Source organism: Aethalodelphis obliquidens, unplaced genomic scaffold (assembly GCF_003676395.1).
Source record: "Aethalodelphis obliquidens isolate GAN/ISIS:26980383/991018 unplaced genomic scaffold, ASM367639v1 scaffold90, whole genome shotgun sequence".
In the NCBI taxonomy this organism is placed as follows: domain Eukaryota; kingdom Metazoa; phylum Chordata; class Mammalia; order Artiodactyla; family Delphinidae; genus Aethalodelphis; species Aethalodelphis obliquidens.
In genome coordinates, this window is record NW_020838034.1 from 4,151,497 (window position 1) to 4,177,435 (window position 25,939).

General features: G+C 39.8%; 2 protein-coding genes and 1 long non-coding RNA gene across 4 annotated transcripts in view; all 3 read right to left on the reverse strand.

The window, feature by feature from the left end:
* Window positions 1-865: 865 nt before the first annotated feature.
* Window positions 866-3,669, reverse strand: LOC113614010 (uncharacterized). The gene is made up of 2 exons (XR_003430427.1): window positions 3,526-3,669; window positions 866-2,357 (listed from the first exon to the last, which is right to left on the reverse strand). It is a non-coding gene; the product is annotated as an uncharacterized LOC113614010 (long non-coding RNA).
* Window positions 3,670-6,444: 2,775 nt separating this feature from the next.
* Window positions 6,445-7,315, reverse strand: LOC113613970 (interferon-inducible protein AIM2). Its single transcript, XM_027095155.1, is given in 4 exon segments — window positions 6,445-6,654; window positions 6,657-6,946; window positions 6,948-7,073; window positions 7,266-7,315. Coding segments are annotated over 4 exon segments (597 nt in total). The 3' UTR covers window positions 6,445-6,523.
* A 14,402-nt stretch (window positions 7,316-21,717) lies between these two features.
* The window catches only part of IFI16 (interferon gamma inducible protein 16), a 73,151-nt gene continuing 68,929 nt past the window's right edge, over window positions 21,718-25,939 (reverse strand). The window contains exon 9 of one of the 2 annotated variants that reach the window (XM_027095254.1): window positions 21,718-23,303. In XM_027095254.1, the coding sequence (XP_026951055.1) occupies window positions 23,241-23,303 (63 nt within the window). In that variant the 3' untranslated portion in view covers window positions 21,718-23,240. Of the gene's footprint in view, window positions 23,304-24,785; window positions 25,608-25,939 lie in introns of those variants that run through there. The other variant, XM_027095253.1, reaches the window with a different exon arrangement.

Sequence of the window (25,939 nt, forward strand, 5' to 3'; positions counted from 1 at the left end):
CTGAGCCTCTGGGAACTAGCCCTGTGTGACTGCTTCTGGTCTAGGCTAGCACCAAGAGCCCTGGAGAGGGAACCTGCTGACTCTGCCTCCAGGAGCTTAAGGCTAAACTCTTCTGTCCTGGCTTCAGTGTAGAGGAACTGATAGGGAGAATCTGTCCTTCTGAATAATTCAAGCCAAAATTAACCTTGGATAAGAAGGCCATGGTTTTTACCCTAGTTTTGAGCTTTCAATATGTATATATATATATATATATATATATATATATATATATATATATATATTCATTGAGCCCATTAAATTAAGCCTAAAATATTATCAATTGTCTAGGTAACTGATCAGTTAACTAGAATTGTAAACAATCCAATTGTTCCTCACTTAGGGAATGAATAAACAAACTCTGGTAGGTCCACACATTGAATTCTACACAGCAATATAAAGAATAAACTGATACACACAACTATATGAATGAATCCTAAACCACAATGCTAAGTGCCAAAAGCCAGACTCAAATTGCTATATATATTTAAATTTCCATTTTAGGAAACTCTGGAAAAGTGAAAAGTTTAAGTTAAGAAACTATATTAGTGGCTGCAGGGAGCTTGGATTGGAGGAAGAATTAACAATAAAGTGGCATGAAGGAAATTCTTGTTATGATGGAATTGTTCTAATTATTCAGAACGTGATCTTGCCTTTCTGTCCCTTATTGTTCTCATCAGGAGGGTAAAAAGTACACCATCAAGCCTCTAGAGCTATTATAAGATTAAGTGACACAAAATAATTGCAAAACACCAGATACCAAATATGCAATCAGGAAATACACTGTAAGGGAATTATATTCAATATCCTGTAATAAAACAAAATGGAAAAGAATATGAAAAAGAATATATTTATATGTATAACTGAATCACTTTTCTGTACAGCGGAAACAATACATTATAATGTTACAAGGTTGTAAATCAACTATATTTCTATAAAATAAAAAAAATACACTGTAAAATCAGTGTTAGATATCTACTTTCTGTCATTGTACCCTAAAGTAAATGAATTATTCTTCAGTGTTTGCCTAATGCAAGTCTTTGCCTGGAGCAACTTTCTCATAGGATCCACATATATGAGGACCAGGAAATATATCTGGAGAGCTACTAACCTGTTGGTACCTGAGTAAATAAGTGGAACCAGCTATTTCACGTCAGACAGGGCTAGAATTACTTCCCACATATACTAGAGACTTCATGCAAATCACCAGAAGCTACCTTATATGGTACACAAATTACCCAATTATGGCCCCTCCAGGAGATCAATTCTGAAAAGATATCATTGTTTTGGACTAAAGCAACTCCACCCTAGGATAAGGGTTGGCAATTGAAGCATAGACTGGATTTCAGCTGGTCTGGCTTCCTCTTGGGTTTCTTTGAGCAGGGCACAGCTTGTTCAACCTGTCATTCTTTTTTTTAAAATAAAAGACAATTTTATTTTCTTTAACACAACTCCATAGAAAAAGTGGGTACCATGGTCTAAATAAGACTCATTTGATATCAGCAGTATACATTATGTAAAACTTGGAATCTCAAGGAAACTAAACTTTCTGCTGCCTTTTTGTTTACATAAGCTCACCTAGCCAATGCCCTTCCTTCACCATGAAGATAGACAGCAGCTCAGTTCCAGTCAAGGTCTGGCTAATTTTGACTCAGTCAAAATAGAAGGAAACCTGGATACAGGCTCCGGACTCTGTCCTGTTACATCATGAGATAAACTTGCAGTGAGTGCGAGCACTGCCATCTGCTTTGGAAGGCCTCAGCTTGGGCGTTAGACCTATAAAGCACCAATTCTGGTGGAGCATCAACCTGTTCATTCTTGACCAGAGTTATATCCTGTAAAGATCACACCCAAAGTATAAATTCAAATATCGCTTGGGGCTTAGGTGTCCCTATCTGATCTGCAGGCCACAGATTATTTGCTTTTAAGCAACAAACCAATGAATTAGACTGCTAGGGAGGCAAGCCTATAGGAAAAAACATGATGCTTATTATTTTTTCCAAATTATAAAAGTTATAGATGCAAAATATGGCATTGAGATAGTAAAGTATAAAAAAGAAGGTGAAAAGCACCCCTAACACCCCATTCCTAAGAATTAATAGCTAGTATATATATTGCTGTATTTCAAGCATATATATATATATTTATATATATATATATATATACTTAAAATATATATATATTTTTTCTGTACTTAGATCTTAGCTCCATAAACATCAATATTAATGACATCCAGGTTTTTAGAAGAACAGCTCGAGCCAGGTTTCCATATATGATTCAGGATTGAATGGTTGTTCCTTGCTTTTCCTGGCCTTGATGACCTTGAAGAAGAAAGAGGTAAAGATAAACAATGAGACGACCCTGATTATACATTTCCCCCTTCACTCACACTGTGTCACCTTGCTATGGGCTGCATCCCTTTTTCTCTTCCCATCTGAGGGGCTCTCCTCCCACTCTCACCTATCTTCTTTAGTGAATTCCTGTCTTTTGAGTCACCACCCCCAATTCTTGGTTGGGACCCTGAAATGAGATATGCACTCACACCCAGCGTGAGTGCATGTGGACAGGCAGGAGTTGTTGGAGAACAAGAGAGAGGAAGGAGCAGGTGTACTCAATGCCAAGTGTTGAGGGAAAGTTCTTACTGGGAGAAAAGGTGGAAGGAAGGGGCAAAAGTTATTCCTGGCTCCATGCTGTGAAGGAAGGATTGGGATATATCATTGAGAGCCTGAGCACTGGCAAGATCGAAGAGCATGTGCATTTCTGAGTGCCTGATATGTCAGCCTTTGTATTTGATCTGTTTGCATTCCAGTGCAGGCATACCTTGGAGATATTATGGGTTCACTTCCAGACCACTGTGATAAAGTGAATATTGCAATAAAATGACACACAACTTTTTTGCTTTCCCAGTGCATATAAAAGTTATGTTTACACTATACTGTAGCCTATTAAGTGTGCAAGAGCATTAATGTATATACCTTAATCAAAAAGTACATTTTGCTAAAAACAGCTGACCATCATGTATCTCTCAGCCTTCATAGAATTGAAGAGTGTTAGGACCTTACCCTGGGAATGTTGTGGCTGGTTTGACCTTCTATCCAGACCACTAAAACTTTTTCCATATCAACAATAAGGCTATTTTGCTTTCTTATCATTCATGTGTTCACTGGGATAACATTTTTAATTTCCTTTAAAAACTTTTCTTGTGCATTCACAACTTGTCTATTTGGTGCAAGAGGCCTAGCTTTTGTCTTCTTTTTTTTTTTGCCTTCCTCACTAAGCTTAATAATGTCTAGTTTTTGATTTAACATGAGGGATATGTGACTCTTCCTTTCACTTGAACACTTAGAGGCCTCTGTAGGGTTATTAATTGGCCTAATTTCAATATTGTTTTGTCTCAGGGAATAGGGAGGCCCAACGAGGAGAGAGATGGGGGAATGGTCCATCAGTGGAGCAGTCAGAACACACATAACATTTATCAAAGAAACTCACCATCTTATATGGGTGTGTGGTTCATGGCACTGCAAAACAATTTCAGTAGTAACATCAAAGATCACAGACCTCTCAGGCTGGTGAGTGCTGGTCGGCGCCGATCCTCTGTGTGGGAATCTCTCCCACTTTGCCCTCCGCACCCCTGTTGCTGTGCTCTCCTCCGTGGCTCCGAAGCCTTCCCCCTCCACCGCTCGCAGTCTCCGCCCGCGAAGGGGCTTCCTAGTTTGTGGAAACTTTTCCTCCTTCACAGCTCCCTCCCAGAGGTGCAGGTCCTGTCCCTATTCTTTTTTCTCTGTTTTTCCTTTTCTCCTTTGCCCTACCCAGGTATGTGGGGAGTTTCTTGTCTTTTGGGAGGTCTGAGGTCTTCTGCCGTCGTTCAGCAGGTGTTCTGGAGGAGTTGTTCCACATGTAGATGTAGTTGTGGTGTATCAGTGGGGAGGAAGTTGAGCTCCACATCTTACTTCTCCACCATCTTAAAGGAGCCCCAAGAATTTTTAATTTCATTTATTGTGCTGTTCATCATTGTTTGTTTGCTCTTTAGTTCTTCTAGTTTCTTTTTAAATGTTTCTTGTATTTTCTCCATTCTGTTTCCAAGATTTTGGATCATCTTTACTATCATTACTCTGAATTCTTTTTCAGGTAGACTGCCTATTTCCTCTTCATTTGTTTGGTCTGGTGGGTGTTTACCTCGCTCCTTCATCTGCTGCATACTTCTCTGTCTTCTCATTTTGCTTAACGTACTGTGTTTGGGGTCCCTTTTTTCAGGCTGCAGGTTCATAGTTCCCATTGTTTTTCATGTCTGCCCCCATTGTGTAAGTTTGTTTCAGTGACTTGTGTAGGCTTCCTGGTGGAGGGAACTGGTGACTGTGTTCTGGTAGATGAGGCTGGATCTTGTCTTTCTGGTGGGCAGGACCATGTCCAGTGGTGTGTTTTGGGGTGTCTATGACCTTATTATAATTTTAGGCAGCCTCTCTGCTAATGGGTGGGTTTGTGTTCCTATCTTGCTAGTTGTTTGGCATGGGGCGTCCACCACTGGAGCTTGCTGGCCATTGGGTGGAGCTGGGTCTTAGAGTTGAGGCGGTGATCCCTGGGAGAGCTCTTGCCAATTGATATTACATGTGGCCAGGAGGTCTCTGGTGGTCCGATGTCCTGAACTCGTCTCTCCCACCTCAGAGGCTCAGGCCTGACACCAGGCCAGAGCAGCAAGACCCTGTCAGCCCCATGGCTCAGAAGAAAAGGGAGAAAAAAAGAAAGAAAAAATAATAATTTAAGAAAAGTAAATTAAAAAATAAAAGAAAAGAAAATGTAGTAAAAGAAAATTATTAAAATAAAAAATATAAATGTAATAAAAAAAGAAGAGAGCAACCAAACCAATAAACAAATCCACCAATGATAACAAGTGCTAAAAACTATACTAAGATAAACATAAAAATCAGAAACAAGTCAGTCGCAGACAGCAAACTCCAAGTCTACAGTTGCTCCCAATATCCACCACCTCAATTTTGGGTTGGTTCGTTGTCTATTCAGGTATTCCACAGATTAAGGGTACCTCAAGTTGATTTTGGGGATTTAAGCTGCTGCTCCTGAGGCTGCCCAGAGAGATTTCCCTTTCTCTTCTTTGTTCGCACAGCTCCTGGGATTCAGCTTTGGTTTGGGCCCCACCTCTGCATGTAGGTTGCCCTCAGGCTCTGTTCCCACCCAGACAGGATGGGGTTAAAGCAGCAGCTGATTAGGGGGCTCTGGCTCACTCATGCACGGGGGAGTAGTTATAATTGGAATGAGGGGTGAGCCTGCAGTGGCACAGGCCAGCGTGACGCTGCAACAGCCTGAGGCACACTGTGTGTTCTCCCTGGGAAGTTGTCCCTGGATCATGGGACCCTGGCAGTGGCAGTCTGCACAGGCTCCTGGGGTGTGTGTGTGTGTGTGTGTGTGTGTGTGTGTGTGTGTGTGTGTAGCGACCTGTGCTTGCACACAGGATTCTTGGTGGCTGCAGCAGCAGCATTAGCATTTCATGCCCGTCTCTGCTGTCTGTGCTGACAGTTGCAGCTCACGCACATCTCTGAAGCTTGTTTAGGTGGTGCTCTGCCTTCTGTGGGAAGACAGGGAAGGAATCCTCTCACCTCACACACCACAAAACAATGGTCTCTTGCCTCTTAGGCAGCTCCAGACTTTTTCCCGGACTTCCTCCCTGATAGCTGTGGCACAGTAGCCCCCTTCAGGCTGTGTTCACGCAGCCAACCCCAGTCCTCTCCCTGGGGTCTGACCTCCGAAGTCCAAGCCTCAGCTCCCAGCCCCCAGCCTCCCTGGTGGGTGAGCAGACAAGCCTCTCAGGCTGGTGAGTGCTGGTTGGCACCGATCCTCTGTGTGGGAATCTCTCCACTTTGCCCTTTGCACCCCTGTTGCTGCGTTCTCCTCGGTGGCTCTGAAACTTCCCCCCCGGAACCCATTCCCCGTATCCGCCAGTGAAAGGGCTTCCTAGTGTGTGGAAACTTTTCCTCCTTCACATCTCCCTCTCAGAGGTGTGGGTCCCATCCCTATTCTTTTGTCTCTGTTTTTTCTTTTGCCCTACCCAGGTACGTGGGGATTTTCTTGTCTTTTGGGAGGTCTGAGGTCTTCTGCCAGCATTCAGTAGGTGTTCTGTAGGAGTTGTTCCACATGTACATGTATTTTTGATGTATTTGTGGGGAGGAAGGTGATCTCCATGTCTTACTCCTCCGCCATCTTGAAAGTCCACTCTATAAAAATGTATATATATATTTTTTTGCGGTACGCGGGCCTCTCACTGCTGTGGCCTCTCCCCTTGCGGAGCACAGGCTCCGGACATGCAGGCTCTGGACGCGCAGGCTCAGCGGCCATGGCTCACGGGCCCAGCCGCTCCGCGGCATGTGGGCTCTTCCCGGACTGGGGCACAAACCCGCGTCCCCTGCATCGGCAGGTGGACTCCCAACCACTGTGCCACCAGGGAAGCCCTATAAAAATATTTTGAAATGAATAATTTCTAAAGTCTCTCCAAGCTTATAGAGGAGAATAAACAATTCCTATTAATCAACATAAAATTATATATAATTACCTTCTGGACTACAAACAGCCTATTCACAATTGTTTTATGCGGCTGAGTTTGAAGCTTATGATCTTTGGGGTTTCACCAGGTTTTCTGATAATGTGCTGTGGGACACTGATCTGTTGGTCAGATTCAACATCACACACAATGGAGGCACTATTTGCTTCCAGGAAACAACTATGCCAATAATATTTTGATATCATAATATTTTTTGGAGTGAATTTATCCTTCAGCTATTTATTGAAAACTTTTACATAAAAGAACGCACTCTCCATAGCCACTGCAGTGTGAAACATCTATTGTTTTCCTTCTTGGGTCTCAAATTCAAATGCCTTCATTTCTTTCAGCACCATGACTGTCACAGGCTTTTCTGCAATACTCTTGCCTGATGGATTCCTGCTGGGCCACTGTCTTTTTCCACTCAGGTTGAAGGCAACAGAAGAAAGACTTCAGCTTGAGTAAAGAAGGTACTATTGAGGAAACATCACTTCATTCATGATATTAAACCTCTGAAAGCCAGCCAAGGTAGATGGAGTCAAAGAAGAGATATAGAGGGGTAAGGAAGAGATATGAGATCTAGAATTATCTAGATAGACAAGAGAGTGCATAGGCAAGAATTCATGTCCTACTTTCAGATGAGGCCATATTACCAGCTTTGGAGGCAGACTCCCTGAATTGCATCCTTGCTTTCCTACTGTATGTGAAGAGCCCATCAGATCTCTGAGACATTGCTTACAAGGCAAAGGGGTGAAGCTGGTCCTTCTATTGACTCCATTAGGACACAAGATGTCCTCATTCCTCCACCCAATACTGTACTGAATATTCATTTTACTCTGGTATAAAAGTAAGGGAGTTCATCAGGAGGTTAAAAAAAAATCAGCAGTCTCAAACTCTTGCTTTTCCTTAAAAACAAAACAAAACAAAACAAACTTCTATCAGAGCTATTTCTTAAGACCCAAAAAGTATACGTTACAAAGAGAGAGAGAAAAAAAGATTAGAAATCAATGCAAGCTCACCCTGAAATGCGTGCCTCAGTTGATAAATGAATATGAAGATCACTATAAATAAAAGATGCTATGCCTTTTGGAGTAAAATATGAGGGCAGTCACAATGTGATGGATCAAGTTTAACTCAATTAACCCCCTGGGATAAACAGGGGTTTGGAGTTTGCTGCATTTGAAAACTGAACTGATATTAAAAAAAAACAAGCTTCTATATGAGAAGAGTCATCCAGAGGCTCAAAAAGGAGAATTCAGTTTCTTTCCTTTTAGGTAGTCTCTCTCAGACACCTGCACAAGATTTAGAAAATGCTTTCCCCTGGACAACAGAAAGCAGCGCGATCATTCAGCATTCTGTGAAGGTGCACCAACTTATCTTATTGGTTGATGTGATAGCTGGAAGCTCTGTTTAGGGGATGGATTCTTTTTGGCCATTTCAGTCCACAAACTTTGCTCAGAAAATATGCTTTCCATTAGGATGTACACAAATCACTTTTGTAACATACCATTCATTAGATTAATGTTAGTATTAGAGCTTTGTAGAGCACATATGTGTCATGGGCATCTTTCCAGAAATGCATTATGTAACACATGGGTTTCCAGTTCATAATTGCAAAGGTTTCAAAACCTGAGCTTCAGAGGAGACTTTAGAAACAGGCTAGCTGCAATGAATTGTTCACGCCCTTGCCTAACTAGTCTTCCCAAATTATGCGCCTTTTCCAGGAAATGAGATCAAAATAAAAATGAAATTCTTGGTTAAAAAAAAAAAAGCAAGGGAGTTCAATTATCTGCACAAACCTTCCCAAATTTTTAGAGATGCTCCTGTGCTTGATAAAATGACAGATTAAGTTAGATGTGAGTAAAGGGAATGACCTAGATCTGAGATCCTACAAATGAGTTAAAGAGAGAATTTAAAAGAAGAATCAACTCTACTTTTATGAATTTACCCTTAGAAATAATGAACTACCGCTAAGGTTTATATAAAAGAATTATATCTTGTTATCTGTAATTCTAAAAAATTGAAATAATTTAAAAAACAGGGATTTGATTAAATTAAATATGTGATAGTCAGATGAGATAATACTATATAAATATTAAAACTGCTTTACAGGAATAGTATGATAAATTGATTCAAAAAGGGTAAAGGTCCCAAACAAAATATACAATGTGTTTCTTATTAGATTAATAAACATTAAGTCACACACACAATCACACTAGAGAGATATTTACCAATATCAAATATGGTTTTCTCTAGGTGATAAGATTATAGGTAATTATTTTCTTTGTGCTTTTCCAAATTGACAGAGATAGGAGATCGGGGTGTTGTTTTAGAGGCAAATGCTACTTTTGAAAAGCAAGTTGCTGTCCAAACTCAAAGGGGAATAGAGAAAAACAGAGGCATATAAGGCCAAGTGTAGGACCTCCTGAGTGGAATCTCCAGTAGGACCTGGAGTGCAGGAAATGTCTATCCATTAGAGGACACTGATGGACCATGAAACAGACTCTATTTGAACCAATTCAGGAAAGTGTCAGCTTCACTTAGGTCACTCCAAGATTTCTTCTGTTTGTACCACTTACCTATAGCTGGACAATGTATATTTCCATTACTGATGACTGGAAGGCACCACTTACACCTGAATCTAGTCTCCCTGTCCAGAGAAAGTGGTTGTTCTAGACAAAAGGAAGAGAGTATGTATAATCAGTTTCCAGAGTTCATGCATCTGTAAAATGATATGATACCTGCCTCACAGGGAATGACATTGCATGCTTGTGGTGAATTCTGTGGTGAGTCTCCCATATGTTGTCTGTTGCTCCTCTTTAGGAAAGGTAATCATTCTTACAGAAGCCAAGACTCTCTCCAGGTATCACTCTTGCCTGAAGAGAGCTACCTCATCTTAGTGCAGGTGCATAAAGGTCTTCCTTCCTGTATCCAAATTATGACAACTCTGAAAGGTATTCCCATCTCCTAAGCTCCCTGTGGGATTTGCTGGGGTATTTGCTGCAATGCATTGGAGATGAAATTTTGCCTCTTCTTCTATGTCATTCCCTTGCAGGTATTAATCCTGAGAACACTCTCACATATACCGCCTGAAAACAACTGTCTATTGCAGAGTTTTCTTCTTATAGAATCCACCCTGTAACAATGTGTTAAGATGCCCAGAGCCTGGCAGAGATTAGGAGCTCAGTAGGTGTTTAATCTGATGAATCTGAAGAAATCTCTCTTTTTGTTACCCAGACATACCTTTCATATTATAGCCTTGTTCTCTTTACTTGCATGCTGTGCGATAAAGAACAGAGGGCTCCAATGTGGGACATGACAAGGACAGTGACTGGAGGATGCTCTTACAAGGACTGAGGCCCCTCCACTTGCTCATCACAACTAATATGAGAGACTTCCAGTGGGGCATGTTCATGACATCATTTCTGGGAGCTGCAGAAACATCAGGAATCACTTCAACTTGACTTCTCTCTTTCATTAGCTTTGCTCCTTTTTTCCATTTGTATTTCTTATCAATGGGTTAAAAGTAAATAAATACATATTAACCCAGAAGAGATAAACATAGGTAGCTGAGAAATTGTAAATATTTCCTCTCGGGAATACAAGAAAATTATCTTGAGTCAAAACTTGCGTTGGGATCACACACACCTGCAGCTGCTTCAGCATATTGTAGCAGTAGGTAAATACCTTCAGAGATATAGGTACAGGAATATAATGATACACAAAAACATTCTGCCTCTGACATAGATGTTGTCAGACCAAATCCAGGAGAATATATTGACCAGAAATCTACTGTAAGAAATAACAATGGAAATTTTTCAGCCTAGAAGCAAGAAATGTCACACAGAAAGAAGAACTTACTGAAATAATGAAGAACACTTTAAAAGGCAAACACATGGGTAAATATGAAGAGTACTGACAGTTTAATACCACAACAGTGATGAGGACAGTGACAGTGATGATGATAATAATGATGACACTGTATGTGATTATAACATGTAGAGGTAAAATATGCAATAATAATAATCATAATATTAGCACAAAAGATGGGGGGCACATAAGTTAACTTTTACTGCATAATAAACCACCCCAAAGCTTAGTGGCTTAAAAAAAAACAAACATTACTATCTCTTATAATTCTGTAGATTGTCTGAGCAGTTCTTCCAATCTTGGCTGGCAGATGACTTCTCATACACACACGTCTGGGACTTTAGCTGAGACGCTGGGAAGACTGTGATAACTGGGGCTTCATCCCTTGTGGTGTCTCATCACCTAAATGCTAAGCAAGGTTTGTTCACAGTAAGGCAGAAGGGTTCCCAGAAACAAGAGAAGGCAAGCTCCAATGTACATACGGTTTTCACATCTGTTCTTCATGTTTCCTAATGCCCCGTTGGCTAAAGCAAGTCACATGCCTACACCCAGATTCAGAGGTTAAGATATGGAGCCTTGGGCTTCCCTGGTGGCACGGTGGTTGAGAGTCCGCCAACAGATGCAGGGGACACGGGGTCGTGTCTCGGCCCGGGAAGATCCCACATGCCGTGGAGAGGCTGGGCCCGTGAGCCATGGCCGCTGAGCCTGCGCGTCCGGAGCCTGTGCTCCGCAACGGGAGAGGCCACAGCAGTGAGAGGTCAGCGTACCGCAAAAAAAAAAAAAAAAAAAAAAGATATGGAGTCTTCACCTCCTGATGAGTATCTGCATGATCACAATGCAAGGGGTGATAGCGTGTTTATAGCTTACCACAGCATCAATTCATCCAATTCCCCAAAAGGTACCATTAAGAGTGTCAAAACCAAGCCACAAAGTGAGAGAACAAATACATTTCCATTTATTGACTGAGATAGTAGTGTACCCAGGGGGTTCACTTTTTGATACTTTATGTGTATATATAAACCAAAGTACTGGTATCCAGAATATAAATAACTCTCATCCACACATGTTTAAAAGGTAGACACACCACCAGATAAGTAGGCAAAAAAAAAAGTATTGTCGCTTTGCTAAATAAGATACACAAATGGTCAATAACCACATAAACATAAACAGCGCTCAACCTCAAAAGTTATCAGAGAAATGCATATTAAAATACTCTTTAAAAAATGGCAAATATTTTTTAAGTAAATAAGATATCTTTAAAAACCTGTGAACTAAGTAGAATTCTCAAATTGCTACACCACTTCAGAAAATAGTTGGGCACTGTTTGCTAAAATTCAATATATACTAGCCTTACTATCCAGTAATTGCATTCACAGGTGTACAGCCAAGAGAAAGATTCACACACATACACAATATTATATATATACTTATATAATTGCATACATATGCGTATATATAAATGAAAAGACATACTTAATGTTCATAATATTTATAATGAACCTAAGTGATCATAGCAGCACTATTCATAATGGCCCCAAATAACAATCAGCAGTAGACTCTCTCTCTCATGTATATGTATAAAACTATATATATATATATTTATATGTATAAAACTAAAATATGAAATGTTATACGGAAATTAAAATGAACAAACTACTGCTACAAACTACATCATGAATGAAATTATACTAACGTCATTTGAAAGAAGAAAGACACAAAATAATTTGCACTGTAAAATTCCTTTTATGTTCAAAAACAGGCAAAACTAGTCTCTGGTGTTAGAATTCAAGATAATGGCTATCTTTAAGTGTGAGTCTTAGAGGGAGTACAAAAGGGACTTCAGGGGTACTAATAAAATTTACTGACCAAGATGGTATATCATCTTACATTTACTTTTTGATAATTTATTGAGCTGTATTCTTAAGATCTGTGTATCTTCTATATTTGTGATATAATACAGTAAAAAGTAGTATATATATACACATATATACTGAAATGTATATATATATATATTTACATGTATAAGGTGTATAGATATTTATATATAAATGTATATTTCACCTGGTAACTTAAATTATTTGAATAAAACTAAATTATCCTCCTTGACAATGCCTATTCACTAACCTTTCATTTCCAACCTATCACCAAATCTTAATACTTCTCAAATCTCTCTAAATTCAGTATATTTTCCTCCATTTCCATTTTATAAGCAAATCAAAGTTACTAATATCTCTTCCAGACCTATGGTAATAGTTGTTCTCCCCAAAGTCAAACTGGCTACTCATTTTTTTCCAAATAGTATCCAGAACTTTCACTATAAAATGAAATCTAGTAGCACTCTATGGCCCCAAAACTTTTGATCAATCACATCTGATAAAAACAAAGAATTCTAATCATGTTCCACAGGACTTACACCGTCTTCTCTCAAAGGGCATCATACTACCCTTCAGAGATTCTCTGTACTTCAGCCACACTGGTTTTCTTTTAAGCCCTCAAGCAAGTCAAACTCCTGCCACAGGCCTTTTTCACACTGTGTTTCCTCTGACTGAAGATACTTTTCATTCCTGTTCATTTTCAGAGTTTAGCACAAAAGTCACTTCTCAAGCGAAGCCTCAGCTGACCAACTCCCACTCTAACTCCCGGCTGTTATTAGGTTTCTTTGACACATGCTCTGCAACGACCAATGTCCTTTCAGTTGGAACTCTTACCTCAGCTTATTAATTCATTAATTTGTGCTCAAGAAAAAGATCTACCTCTCTCATTAGAAATGTAAGCTCTGTAAAACTTGGATTTGTTTATAACTCCCTGTTTTAACACCAGAACCTAAGAGTTCCTGTCACCTATTAGATGACTCAAGGGATATTTACTGAATGCGTAAGTGGATGGATGGGTGGATGACATGCTGGCTGCTCACCGGTGGCACCACAGTGCAGCTGTATCATCTGCCTTGGGTGCCCTAGGTCTATGGCCTAGAAGTTGGCTTTTCTTTAATGAAAAGCCAACTTCTAGCCTTGATTTTTAAAATACCATGTCTCAAGATGTCCTTTTCCAATTATTTGGTGGGGGGTGGTGGAGGGGTTGAGGTAGAGGGAACAGCATTCTCTGTTTTTTTTTTGTATTTAAGTATAATTTACAATGTTGTGTTAGTTTCAAGCATACAGCAAAGTGATTCAGTTTTATTTTTTTTCAGATTTGTTTTCCATTATAGGTTATTACAAGATATTGAGTATAGTTCCCTCTGCTCTGCTCTGCTCTGCTCTGTGGCACATGAGGAGAAGTTGTGAGAAGAACCTTATACAGCAGTCTGTGTGCAGACATGCCTGGTTATGCAGAAAGAACCTTCAACAAAGGATGGAAGATGAACCCTACAGGAAACAAAACAAAAACTGGTTTCCTACCAGAATAGTTAGGGGTGGCGTGGAGCACAAATAAATTTGCTACATACAAAGTAGACCTAAGAATACTCCAGGATGGAATTTTTAAACAAAATAGGAACCTAACTGACTTCTTATATGGAGTACTGAGCTACCAGTCATTCATAACTTTCCAACCAGATTCTTTTACTGAAATCTTGTCCCATACTGGATCATTTTTACCTAGTCAGGATAATAAAATTCTAGGATCATTACAACAGCAAAAAGAGGAAAGATTGCAGTAGGGGAAATTTGGTGCTATCCTGGACAGAGAGGAATGAATTCTTCAGTTTAGAGAAAAAACAAAAGACATTCTAAATATCTTCAGCCTATGTTCACCAACACTTCTAGATTGCTGGCTCACCCTCAGAAAACCACAGAGCTTTGGGTTACTTGGGGCAATTACGTGTAGTTACTGCCACCTTGAGGGCATCTCTAAAACCTACACCTTCTAACTTCGCTGAGCAGAGGAAAGTACAATGCAAGACACAATCAGTCCCTTCTGTAAAGTGCCTTAGAAACTAGATAACAATTTATATCAGTGTAGCATCATGTGCTTATATCATCATTTACATTCATCATTTACATCATTTACATTTATCTCCTCAGTGTATATTCTCTACCTGGGCTTTCTGAGCCAATAGTGTAGATGAAAGCCAGAATAAATCACAGTTGTCAACTCATATGTCTCCTTGTAGAATGATTTCCAAAGGAAGAATGATTGAGAAGGCTTGTTAAAATCTAAGTCTTACGTCAAAATATATTCAAGGTAAGTGACTTGGAAACTTCTATCCCAAAGAAAATAATCCAACTTTCTATTGTACCATTATACCAGCTAACCTAGATTCTAAGAAAGAAGTAAACCATGGTATAGTACAGGGAAATGTAAAGTAATTCAGTTTGTGTAAACTTGTAAGCTGATACCAAATCAATCATGGAGTTTATCTGAATGCATTTCTGCTATTAGTTATTTTAAACCATATTTTCACTGGTGAATACAGTAATAATTGACACCACAGTCGTATTTTTATTCTGGATATATCAATATATTTTGAAATTACAAAATTACACAAGCCCTAAATTACTGTCATAACACTAAGAAGCAATAACTTGCCATAATTCAAACCCCTGGAGGAGTTATATCCCTGTTCCCAAAGTCATCCTGTTCTTTACTTTGTTAATTGGTCGTCCCAAGACTAGAGTCCCAGAGTGAAGTGCTTACATCAGTATTTGGCTTTATAAGCCTGAGAAGCGGTCTGTCATTTGTCATGGCCGGGGAACAAGACTGGCCAAGTCAGTAAGCATTTCCTCCAATAACTTTCTACCACTTGCATGTCAATAATTCCTTTTTTTTTTTTCTTCTGACACTCATGAGGTGATGGCTTAACCAATTTAAGAATACAGGAACATTTATTTGGGTGCATAAGAACTTCTTTCCTTGGGCCAAAATTCTTAAGCCCCAATATGAAACTAAAAGGAAAGAAAATTCTGAATCCAAACACCACTACTCCAGTACCTTTAAATTATTTCCCTCATCTCAGTAAGTCAATATATATCAAGTAAAAAAAAATACTATGAGGGCTTCCTTGGTGGCGCAGTGGTTGAGAGTCCGCCTGCCGATGCAGGGGACATGGGTTCGTGCCCGGGTCCGGGAAGATCCCACATGCTGCGGAGCGGCTGGGCCCGTGAGCCATGGCCGCTGAGCCTGCGTGTCCGGAGCCTGTGCTCTGCAACGGGAGAGGCCACAACAGTGAGAGGCCCGCGTACCGCAAAAAAAAAAAAAAAAACTATGAAATTTAAGTTAATTCATTTTGCCCCCTTTGCTGAGTAAATCTTAGTAAATTATATATTTTAGTAATGGGACAGTCTCAAAATTAGACATTAGGGTGGAGAGCTCAGTGTTTTCAACAGTAAAACATCTCATCACCAATTTTAGTGTAAAGTAATATCTGAGAAAACCTTGCGAGTAAAAAGAGGAAATTCTGAAATAAAGCAGAGTAAAGGAATTCTTGTTCTAGCAAGGATCATCAGAGAAGCCCTCCTGGAAATTGGTCTGTCTCAGACAAAATGATCAAATAGGGGATGAAAATAGCAGAAAAGTCAGAGAGGTGGGAAAGTATGCCTTGTCCACTATTTTAAGTGTCAGAGAACAATAGCTATGATGAACCAGGAACTGCATCTATTCATATACTTTCCCTGTGCCGTGCAATGCAGACGAGATTAATGGCGCCAGTTCTAGGTGTGTACAGTAGGACACAACTGAGCTACATCACCCCTGATGTTTTCATAGAGGTTCAGTCTCCTTTCCTGCTCCAGCACTGAGTCTCATCTTTATTCTACTTAAAATGGGGAGATCATCACAGAGCCACTGATGCCTTTTCTGACACCAGAATTATCCAAGGTTTATGGTATTAGTTTGGGAAAAAGAAAAAATAAAAGAAAATAAATTTGAGATGCAGATTGCAGAATGAGAGAGAAGAGAGACTATATGGGAGAAGCATTCAAGTTGGAAAGAAAAGAATTCCACCTTATAATTTAACTAAATTCCCACTTGGTGCAAGTGTTCCAACTTCCCTCTCATGCCTAACCTTTCTAACCCTAGCCCTCCTCAGATATACCTTTCACCCTAAATTTTGCACATAACTGCTTGTCACTGCATTTTGGTTTTTGTTTTCTGAATTCTTAATCTATCTTATTTCCTAACCACCATAATGTTCTACTCCTGATTTTCAATTAAAATTTATTTTCCAGAAATATCCACTTGCTCTCTCCTGGCAGTTCATTCACTTCACCATGTTCTGGACCCGGGCTAGACAGTTTCCACACTTTATCTCCTAACCAACCTATAAGCACAGGCGATACTAAGAAATATTTAACAAACTGCATGGTGCAAGGATTGACCAACTAGAACAAGTGTCCACTGTAAATGGCCAGTATAGTCATACAAGACAATTATCACTTCACTGACCTTATCTTCCACAATTTTCTCCCTCACTCCACTCCAGGCACAGTGGCCTCCTCAGAGTTCCTCAAGCTTCCAGGAACACTCATATTTCAAAGACATTTGTAACTGTTGGGTTTTTGTCTGCCTAAAAGATATTTTTCTGAGTGTATTTGGTTTGTACTTATCACTTTCTATTCTATATGTTTTATTCATTTTACTCATTTTATTCATGTCTCTACCCACTAGAATATACACTCCATAATGGTAAAGATCTTTTTCTATTTTGTTTCCTGTTTTATTTCCAGCATATGGAAGGGTGACTGGCACAGAGCCTGCACTCAGTGATTATTTTTGTATAAATTAATTTACTAATTTAATCTACAGAACAGTACCCTGATATAGATAATTTTATTATCTCCATCTTATAAAAAGGGAAATTGCAAATCAGAGAGACTGTATAATTTGTCCAAGAATACACAGACAGTCAGTGGCAGAGCCTGGATTAATCTCCATCTATTTGATTACAAAAGTCATGCTCTTTCTACTGTGCCATGCTGCCTTTAAGGAGAAAATGGTTCATGGTTGGTGTCCGGTCCAACACAGATGTAGATGTGTGGATTTTGTGCCCTCTTAAATTCCCTTCTGGCCAAAGAATTGTATTCCTCATGATGGATCTAAATCGCTCTCAACATGGCTTATATTTTTATGTTTAGATCTTGAGTTTCCAGGATATATACTAGGGCCTTAAGGAAGTGCAAAACAGAAACAACAGTGTAGAAGAGGAGGGATTGGAGCTTAGGGAGGTTGATCCACAGGCACTCACCAAAAATTAAAGGTAAAAGAGAGAGAGAAAGAGGTAATTATCTCGTTTCTAGTTTGGAAAATTGGGTGGTAAACAAAAATAAGAAAGGAGGAATTCATTTACCATAGACAGAAAGGTATGCATGGGAGAAGTTTTGATACATCTTTAGGACTTTAGAATTTTAGGGCCGAGATATTTGAGTATCCAACTGGTTCACGGCCCAACTCATGTAATGTGCTTCTCATTTTGATTACCTGTCCTATATCCCTGGTTATGAATTTTCCTGTTTCCTTCATCATGTCATTAGTTCTGATTTAGCTTCATAACAATTTGGCTGAAATAAAGTGGCTTAAAATTTTGAGCAATGCAGACTGAAGTAGAGGGGAGAGCAAGGTGAGAAGAGTGGAGATGAAGCTGGGGTGCTGACTCAGTAGGAGGGCTTATTCTGCTGGAGGCATCAGCATTCCGTGGAACTACATCCAAAGAGACAAGGCAAAACAGAGATTGGCTCAGGATATATCAGTAACTGGAACAATCCAATGTGGCAGGAAGTGTCTGTAATTTAAACCAGCGGTTCCCAGCCTTTTCAGCATCAGGGACCGGTTTGATAGAAGACAATTTTTCCATGGGCGTGGGTGGGAGATAGTTTCAGGATGATTCAAGCACATTACACTTACTATTCCGTGGCTGATCTGACAGGAGGCGGAACTCAGGCAGTAATGAGAGCGATGGGGAGCGGCTGTAAATACAGATGAAGCTTCACTTGCTCACCTGCCGCTCACTTCCTGTTGTGCAGCCAGGTTCCTAACAGGCCAGGGGCCGCCACCGGTCCCTACCCCAGGGCTTGGGGACCCCTGATTTAAACCTTATGGGAGCCCCATAAAAAATATGAGACTCAAAGAAGGCCAGGCAACTGAGGCTTATATTACCATCCTGAGCTAAGCAGAAGCGGGTAGAGGTCTGGGGCCTCAAAGGGGAAGAAGAAAATTCACAGGAAGATAAGAAGAACAGATGTTTGGTAAATAGATGTTTGCCCTACCATGCAGATAAGTCTTTCTGATGTAAAAAGTTACCTTTGGTAATACCTCTCTTTCTGGTAGAGGCCCCCTATCTAAATTCTTTTAGGTAGGTTTAGGGAGATGTAAAAAGGTTTTCCTGAGTCTGCTGGTTCTTAATTGCCTTTAGCTCAAAATCCACATGTCAAAGTGAGATATTTGGGGGTGACATTGTACTCCTCCTCATTCCTAACTCTTATTTAGACTCTTCAGTAGGTTTTGCATCATTTGCTCATGTGTCTCTTGGATTTGTTGCTTTAAGCAATTGGCCTCCACCTCTGGGATTTCTTTCCCCTGCCTATTCTGACTACTGGCCCTACCAATTATTGGCTCACATGGCCATCCTAGCCTCCTAAGGGAAGGGAGCTTGGGACTGGAAAGATGGATGTAAGAGGCAATAGGATCTAAGAAAAACATAACTATCTTCTCCACTTGAAGTTGCTAACATCTACTAGCTGTATACATGCCAGATTCAACCTGTAATTTTTCCCTTATATCTCTTTCTGGAGGCTGTTGCTGGCACTTCTGATGTGTGATTGACATGGCATTCCTTAATCAGATTACCAAAAGTTGGGTGTTGATTTTATTTTTGCAGAAAGCAGAACAGAGGAATCATATATATATATATATAATATGACCTAAATGACAACACAGGAAGGATGAAAGTATTTGGTGTTTGGAAAAGAGAACAAAATCCAGTGTAAAGAAGGGGATAAACTTCAACTTACATTCTTCAAGCTGTCAAAAGCTGGAGAAAAACTACAGCTAAAATCTGGAGTTCATAGTTTCATTAAGGTGAGAACTTCACGGAGGAAAGGCAACTCTCCAAAAGGATAATGTTTTGTGTTCGCTTTCAGCAAACTGGACAGGTGCTATTGAAGAGGATATGGTGTGGAAGACCCTGATATTTAGTACACTTACAGCTCACAGAACTTAGGAGCTTCCTTTTAGGAAATACACATCCTAGGCACACAGTTAAGAGGACATGGACTTCATAAAGCAGAGACACATGCTGTGGTACCCACACAACCCTACAGACTGTTGAATACTTAGTGTCCAACACTAAGTCTAATGCAGGCGGTTTGCCCAAAGTTGGACAAATTATTCTGAAAGAGGTATATAAAAGTAGACACAGACCAGGTATACCTTGAGGACACATTTCTCAAAGTCAATTCCTTGCACCTATCATAGTCCAGGGAAATTGAATCAGGATAAACTCGTACTGCTGACTTTTCGTCTCTCCCTCATACCAGTACATCTTGCTGCCACTACTTGGTCCTCTTCCCCATTTCTTAGCTTTGTTTGCACTGGCTGCTGTCTCCCTTTTTAAGAGTGGGGTGGAGACTTGAGACACTGGCATATGTGACCTTGTTAAGTAGGAGTGTATATCTCGAGCCAGATTTAACTTCAGAAGAGTGATTCAAGAGTGAACAATGTACTAGGAGGAAGGAAAGAAGATAATTTTATGAGAAGAAAAGAAAGATGCACTTTAGGAGGACAGTGGAGCATTGAAGGGGTAATTGATCAACTTCATCTCAGACTATGTATATGTTTTCTTCATCCAGGTTATTAAGGTCAAAAATTGAAATGAAATGGATCAATTCAGATCAACTGGTCTAAACAGCATTTAATTGAAGAATACCTAATACAGACAGCCTCTTCAATCAGACTGTGAGTTACTGGAGAGCAGCAGTACACAGGTTCCTTCCCAAACCCAGGCTAGTCAGAATGGGATAATTCCTGGATAAACAATTCCATACAGATGAGTAAAAATAACCAAATTCACAGGAAATCAAATATCAAAGATTTATAGCATGAAAAGATTGTCAACCTCACTGATAATCTGAAAAATGAAGTTAATATAAAATTTACTTTTTTCTTATGTTTAAGTGTACTAGAAGACCACTAAGGTTCCAAAAAAGGGCTTGGCAAAATTTTTCTGTAAAGCACCAAATAGCATATATTTTAAACTATGTGGGCCCTAGAGTCTCTGTTACGGATGCTTAACCTTGCACTGGCTACCAAAGGAGCCATAGACAATCCATAGATGAATGAGCATGTTTGTGTCCAATAAAACTGTATGGTGGACATTGAAATTTGAATTTGATATAATTTTCATGTGCCACATTCTTCTTTTGATTTTTTCCCCAAGCATTAAAAAGATATACATAAGAAAATTTTTTGATAATTTAAACTTCACCAAAATGAACGTCTTTTCAAAAGTTACCTTTAAATCATGAAAAGGCAAGCCAAAGATTGAGACATAGTATTTGCTAGTCACATAGCCACTAAAGACCCTGTACCCAGAATTTATAAAGGATTCTCAAAACTCAGTATCATGCAAACAAACAGCTGAATTTTTAAGATGGGCAAAAAGAAATACATAGGTGGCAAATAAGGACATAAAAAGATGCTCAACCTTATTTATCTTTAGGGAAATGCAGAATAAAACTACAGTGAGATACCACTATGCACCAATTAGAATGACTAAAATTTAAAAAGATTGACCATACCAGGGGCTGATGAAGATGAGGAGGAAGTAGAACTGTCATGCAATGGTGGCAAGAATGTTAAGTGGTACAGAACTTGGCAAAAAAGTTGGATAGTTTCTTTGTTTTTTAAAATTAACATGCACTTACAATGCTAAACTCTGAGGTGGATGCAGAGCAACTGATATTCTCACACATTGCTCAGGGGAATGAAAAATGCTACAGCCACCTTAGAAAACAGTTTGGCAATTTCTTTTTTTTTTTTTTTTTTTTTTTTTTTTGCGCTATGCGGGCCTCTTACTGTTGTGGCCTCTCCCGTTGCGGAGCACAGGCTCAGCGGCCGTGGCTCACGGGCCCAGCTGCTCCGCGGCATGTGGGATCTTCCCGGACCGGGGCACGAACCCGTGTCCCCTGCCTCGGCAGGCGGACTCTCAACCACTGCGCCACCAGGGAAGCCCGGCAATTTCTTATATATTTGAAATACATTTATCATATGAACCAACAGTCTCACCCCAAGATTTTTATTCATTGAAAATGATAACACAGGTTCACACAAAAATCTGCGTGCGAATATCTGCAGCAATTTTATTTGTAAATATGTCAAAGTGTCAACAATCCAATTGCTCCTCACTTGGGGAATGGATAAACAAACTTTGGTGGGTCCACACATTGAATTCTACGCAGCAATAAACAGGAATAAACTGATATACACAACTACATGGATGAATCTTAAACATACTATACTAAGTGAAAGAAGTCAGACTCAAAATGCTATATACATTTTAACTTCCATTTTAGGAAACTCTGGAAAAGGGAAAAGTTTAAGTTAAGAAACTATGTCAGTGGTTACCAGGAGCTTGCATTGGAGGAAGCCTTGACAATAAAGTGTCATGAGGGAAATTCTTGTTATGATGGACTGTTCTAATCATTAGGAACATGATCTTACCTTCTGTCCCTTATTTTTCTTACTAGGGGAGTGAAAAGAAGAACACTATCAACCCTCTAGAGCTAATATAAGATTAAGTGACACAAAATAATTGCAAAACACCAGGTACCAAATATGTGATCAAGAAATACACTGTAAGGAAACTATATTCAATATCCTGTAATAAACCATAATGGAAAAGAATACAAAAAAGAATACATTCATATGTATAGCTGAATCAGTTTGCTGTACAGCAGAAATTAACACACACTATAAATCAACTCTACTTCGATACAATACATGTAAAAAACTACATTGTAAATTTCAGTGTTAGCTATCTACTTTCCGCCATTGTACTCTAAACTAAATTAATTATTCGTCAGTGTTTGCCTAATGCAAGTCTTTGCCTGGAGCAACTTCCTCATAGGATCCACACATGTGAGAACCAGGAAGTATAGCTGCAGAGCTACTTACCCGTTAGTACCTGAATAAGTAAGTGGAACCAGTTATTTCACATCAGACAGGGCTAGAATTACTTCCAACATATACTAGTGACTTCATGCAATCATCAGAAGCTGCCTTATTTGGTACACAAATTACCCAATTATGGCCCCTCCAGGAGATCAATTCTGAAAAGATATCATTGTTTTGGACTAAAGCAACTCCACCCTACGATAGGGGTTGGCAATTGAAGCACAGACTAGTTTCAGCTGCTCTGCCTTCTTCTTGGGTTTCTTTGAGCAGGGCACAGCTTGTTCAACCTGTTCATTCTTTACCAGAGTTATATTCTGTAAAGATCACAACCAAAGTATAAATCCAAATATTGCTTGGGTCTTAAGTATCCCTATCTGATTTGCAGCCCACAGACTATTTGCTTTTAAGCAATGAACTAGACTCCTAGGGAGGCATGTCTTTAGGAAAAATCATGTTTATTATTATTTCCAAATTATAAAAGTTATAGATGCAAAATTAGGAATTGAGATGATACAGAGAAGTATAAAAAAATGTAAAGCACCCCATCCCTAAGAATTAATGGCTAGTATACATATTGTGGTATTTCAACCATATGTATACATATATACTTATTTTCTGTACTTAGATCTTAGCTCCATAAACATCAATATTAATGACATCCAGGTTTTTAGAAGAACAGCTATAATCAGGTTTCCATATATGATTCAGGATTGAATGGTTGTTCCTTGATTTTCCTGGCCTTGGTGACCTTGAAGAAGAAAGAGATAAGATAAACAATGAGATGACCCTGATTATACATTTCCCCCTTCACTCACACTGTGTCACCTTGCTATGGGCTGCATCCCTTTTTCTCTTCCCGTCTGAGGGGCTCTCCTCCCACTCTCACCTATCTTCTTTAGTGAATTCCTGTCTTTTGAGTCAACACCCCCAATTCTTGGCTGGAACCCTGAAATGAGATATGCACTCACACCCAGCGTGAGTGCATGTGGACAGGCAGGAGTTGTTGGAGAACAAGAGAGAGGAAGGAGCAGGTGTACTCAAAGCCAAGAGTTGAAGGGAAAGTTCTTACTGGAAAGAAAGGTGGAAGAAAGGGGCAAAAGTTATTCCTGGCACCATGCTGTGAAGGAAGGATTGGGATATATCATTGAGAGTCTGAGTAATGGCAAGATCAAAGAGCATGTGCATGTTGGTGGGAATGTAAATTGATGCACTATGGAGAACAGTATGGAGGTTACTTAAAAAACTAAAACTAGAACTACCATATGACCCAGCAATCCCACTACTGGGCATATACCCTGAGAAAACCATAATTCAAAAAGAGTCATGTACCACAATGCTCATTGCAGCTCTGTTTACAATAAAATAGCCAGGACATGGAAGCAACCTAAGTGTCCATCGACAGATGAATGGATAAAGAAGATGTGACACATATATACAATGCAATATTACTCAGCCATAAAAAGAAATGAAACTGAGTCATTTGTAGTGAGGTGGATGGACCTAGAGACTGTCATACAGAGTGAAGTAAGTCAGAAAGAGAAAAACAAATACCGTATGCTAACACATATATATGGAATCTTGAAAAAAAAATGGTTCTGAAGAACCTAGGGACAGGACAGGAATAAAGACGCAGACATAGAGAATGGACTTGAGGACACGGGGAGGGGGAAGGGTAAGCTGGGAAGAAGTGCGAGAATGGCATGGACTTATATATACTACCAAATGTAAAATAGGTAGCTAGTGGGAAGCAGCCGCATAGCACAGGGAGATCAACCCGCTGCTTTGTGACCACCTAGAGGGGTGGGATAGGGAGGATGGGAGGGGGGGAGATGCAAGAGGTAGGGGATATGGGGATATATACATATGTATAGCTGATTCACTTTGTTGTAAAGCAGAAACTAACACACCGTTGTAAAGCAATTATACTCCAATAAAGATGTTAAAAAAAAAAAGGGGGGGGGGGTCTTCCCTGGTGGCACAGTGGTTGAGAGTCCGCCTGCTGATGCAGGGGACGCGGGTTCGTGCCCCGGTCCAGGAGAATCCCACATGCCGAGGAGCGGCTGGGCCCGTGAGTCATGGCTGCTGGGCGTGCGCGTCCGCAGCCTGTGCTCCGCAGCGGGAGAGGCCACGGCAGTGAGAGGCCCGCGTACCGCAAAAAAAAAAAAAGGATCATCAGAGTAGCTACTGCATAGGGTTATTCTGAAAATTAAATGAGAAGATCTATGTACGATATTTAGCACATGTCCAAAATTATCAATATCATCCACTCAAGCAAGCTCTGTTCCACATTGACTATCTTCAGTAATAAGCAAATTCGACATTAGCTGATTCCACATGTTTTGTGCAATGATTGGGTCCTATGGGATTAACTGCAATTAAGTACTCCAAGTTTGATGTCCTTTATTCCTACATAGGCATCTATACACAGACTAGAAATCCAGAGAGCACTAAAAGCACCATCATGATGAATGGCAGGGAGCAAAATTATAGTTTGAGAGTTTTTTACAACCTCAGTCACAAAAGAGATTTTGGGGAGAACACTTAATCGTAAAGACATTTTTTATATCTACTATTTCACTTAAATGTCAGATTAGAGAATAGGCTTTAATTAAAGTTTGTAATAAGTAAAAAAAAAAAAAAAGAGCATGTGCATTTCTGAGTGCCTGATATGTCAGCCTTTGTATTTGATCTGTTTGCATTCCAGTGCAGGCATACATTGAAGATATTATGGGCTCAGTTCCAGACCACTGTGATAAAGCGAATATTGCAATAAAATGACACACAATTTATTTGCTTTCTCAGCGCATAGAAAACTTATGTTTACACCATACTGTAGTCTATTAATGCAGTAGCATTAATTAATGTATTAATCAATGTATTAATGTACATACCTGAATCAAAAATACTTTATTGCTAAAAAGACATTAACCATCATCTGAATCTTCAGTGAGTCATACTCTTTTTTTTATGGAGGAGGATCTTGCCTGGATGTGGATGGCTGCCGACTGATGAAGGTGATGGTTGCTGAAGGTTGGGGTGGTGGTGGCAATTTCTTAAATAAGACAATGAGGAAGTCTGCTGGATTGACTGACTCTTCCTTTTCATGGAAAATCTCTCTATAGCATGCATTGCTGTTTAATAGTGTAGGGGAACAAAGTTTGCCACGTTTACCACCCCAAAATATGTCTTTCTGGCATGAGGATTAATTTATGTTGATTATCTTTAAGAAAGAGAAGAGTCTGTAAGTCTTTCTTTTCACCTCCCCTTTAGCTGTGTAAAGAATTTAGATAAAGGGGCTGTTCCCACAATAAAGGCCTCATCAGAGGTATCTGCAAAGAATATGGGCTAGGTGTAGTGGAGGAAAACTTGGCAGGGCCCAGAGAT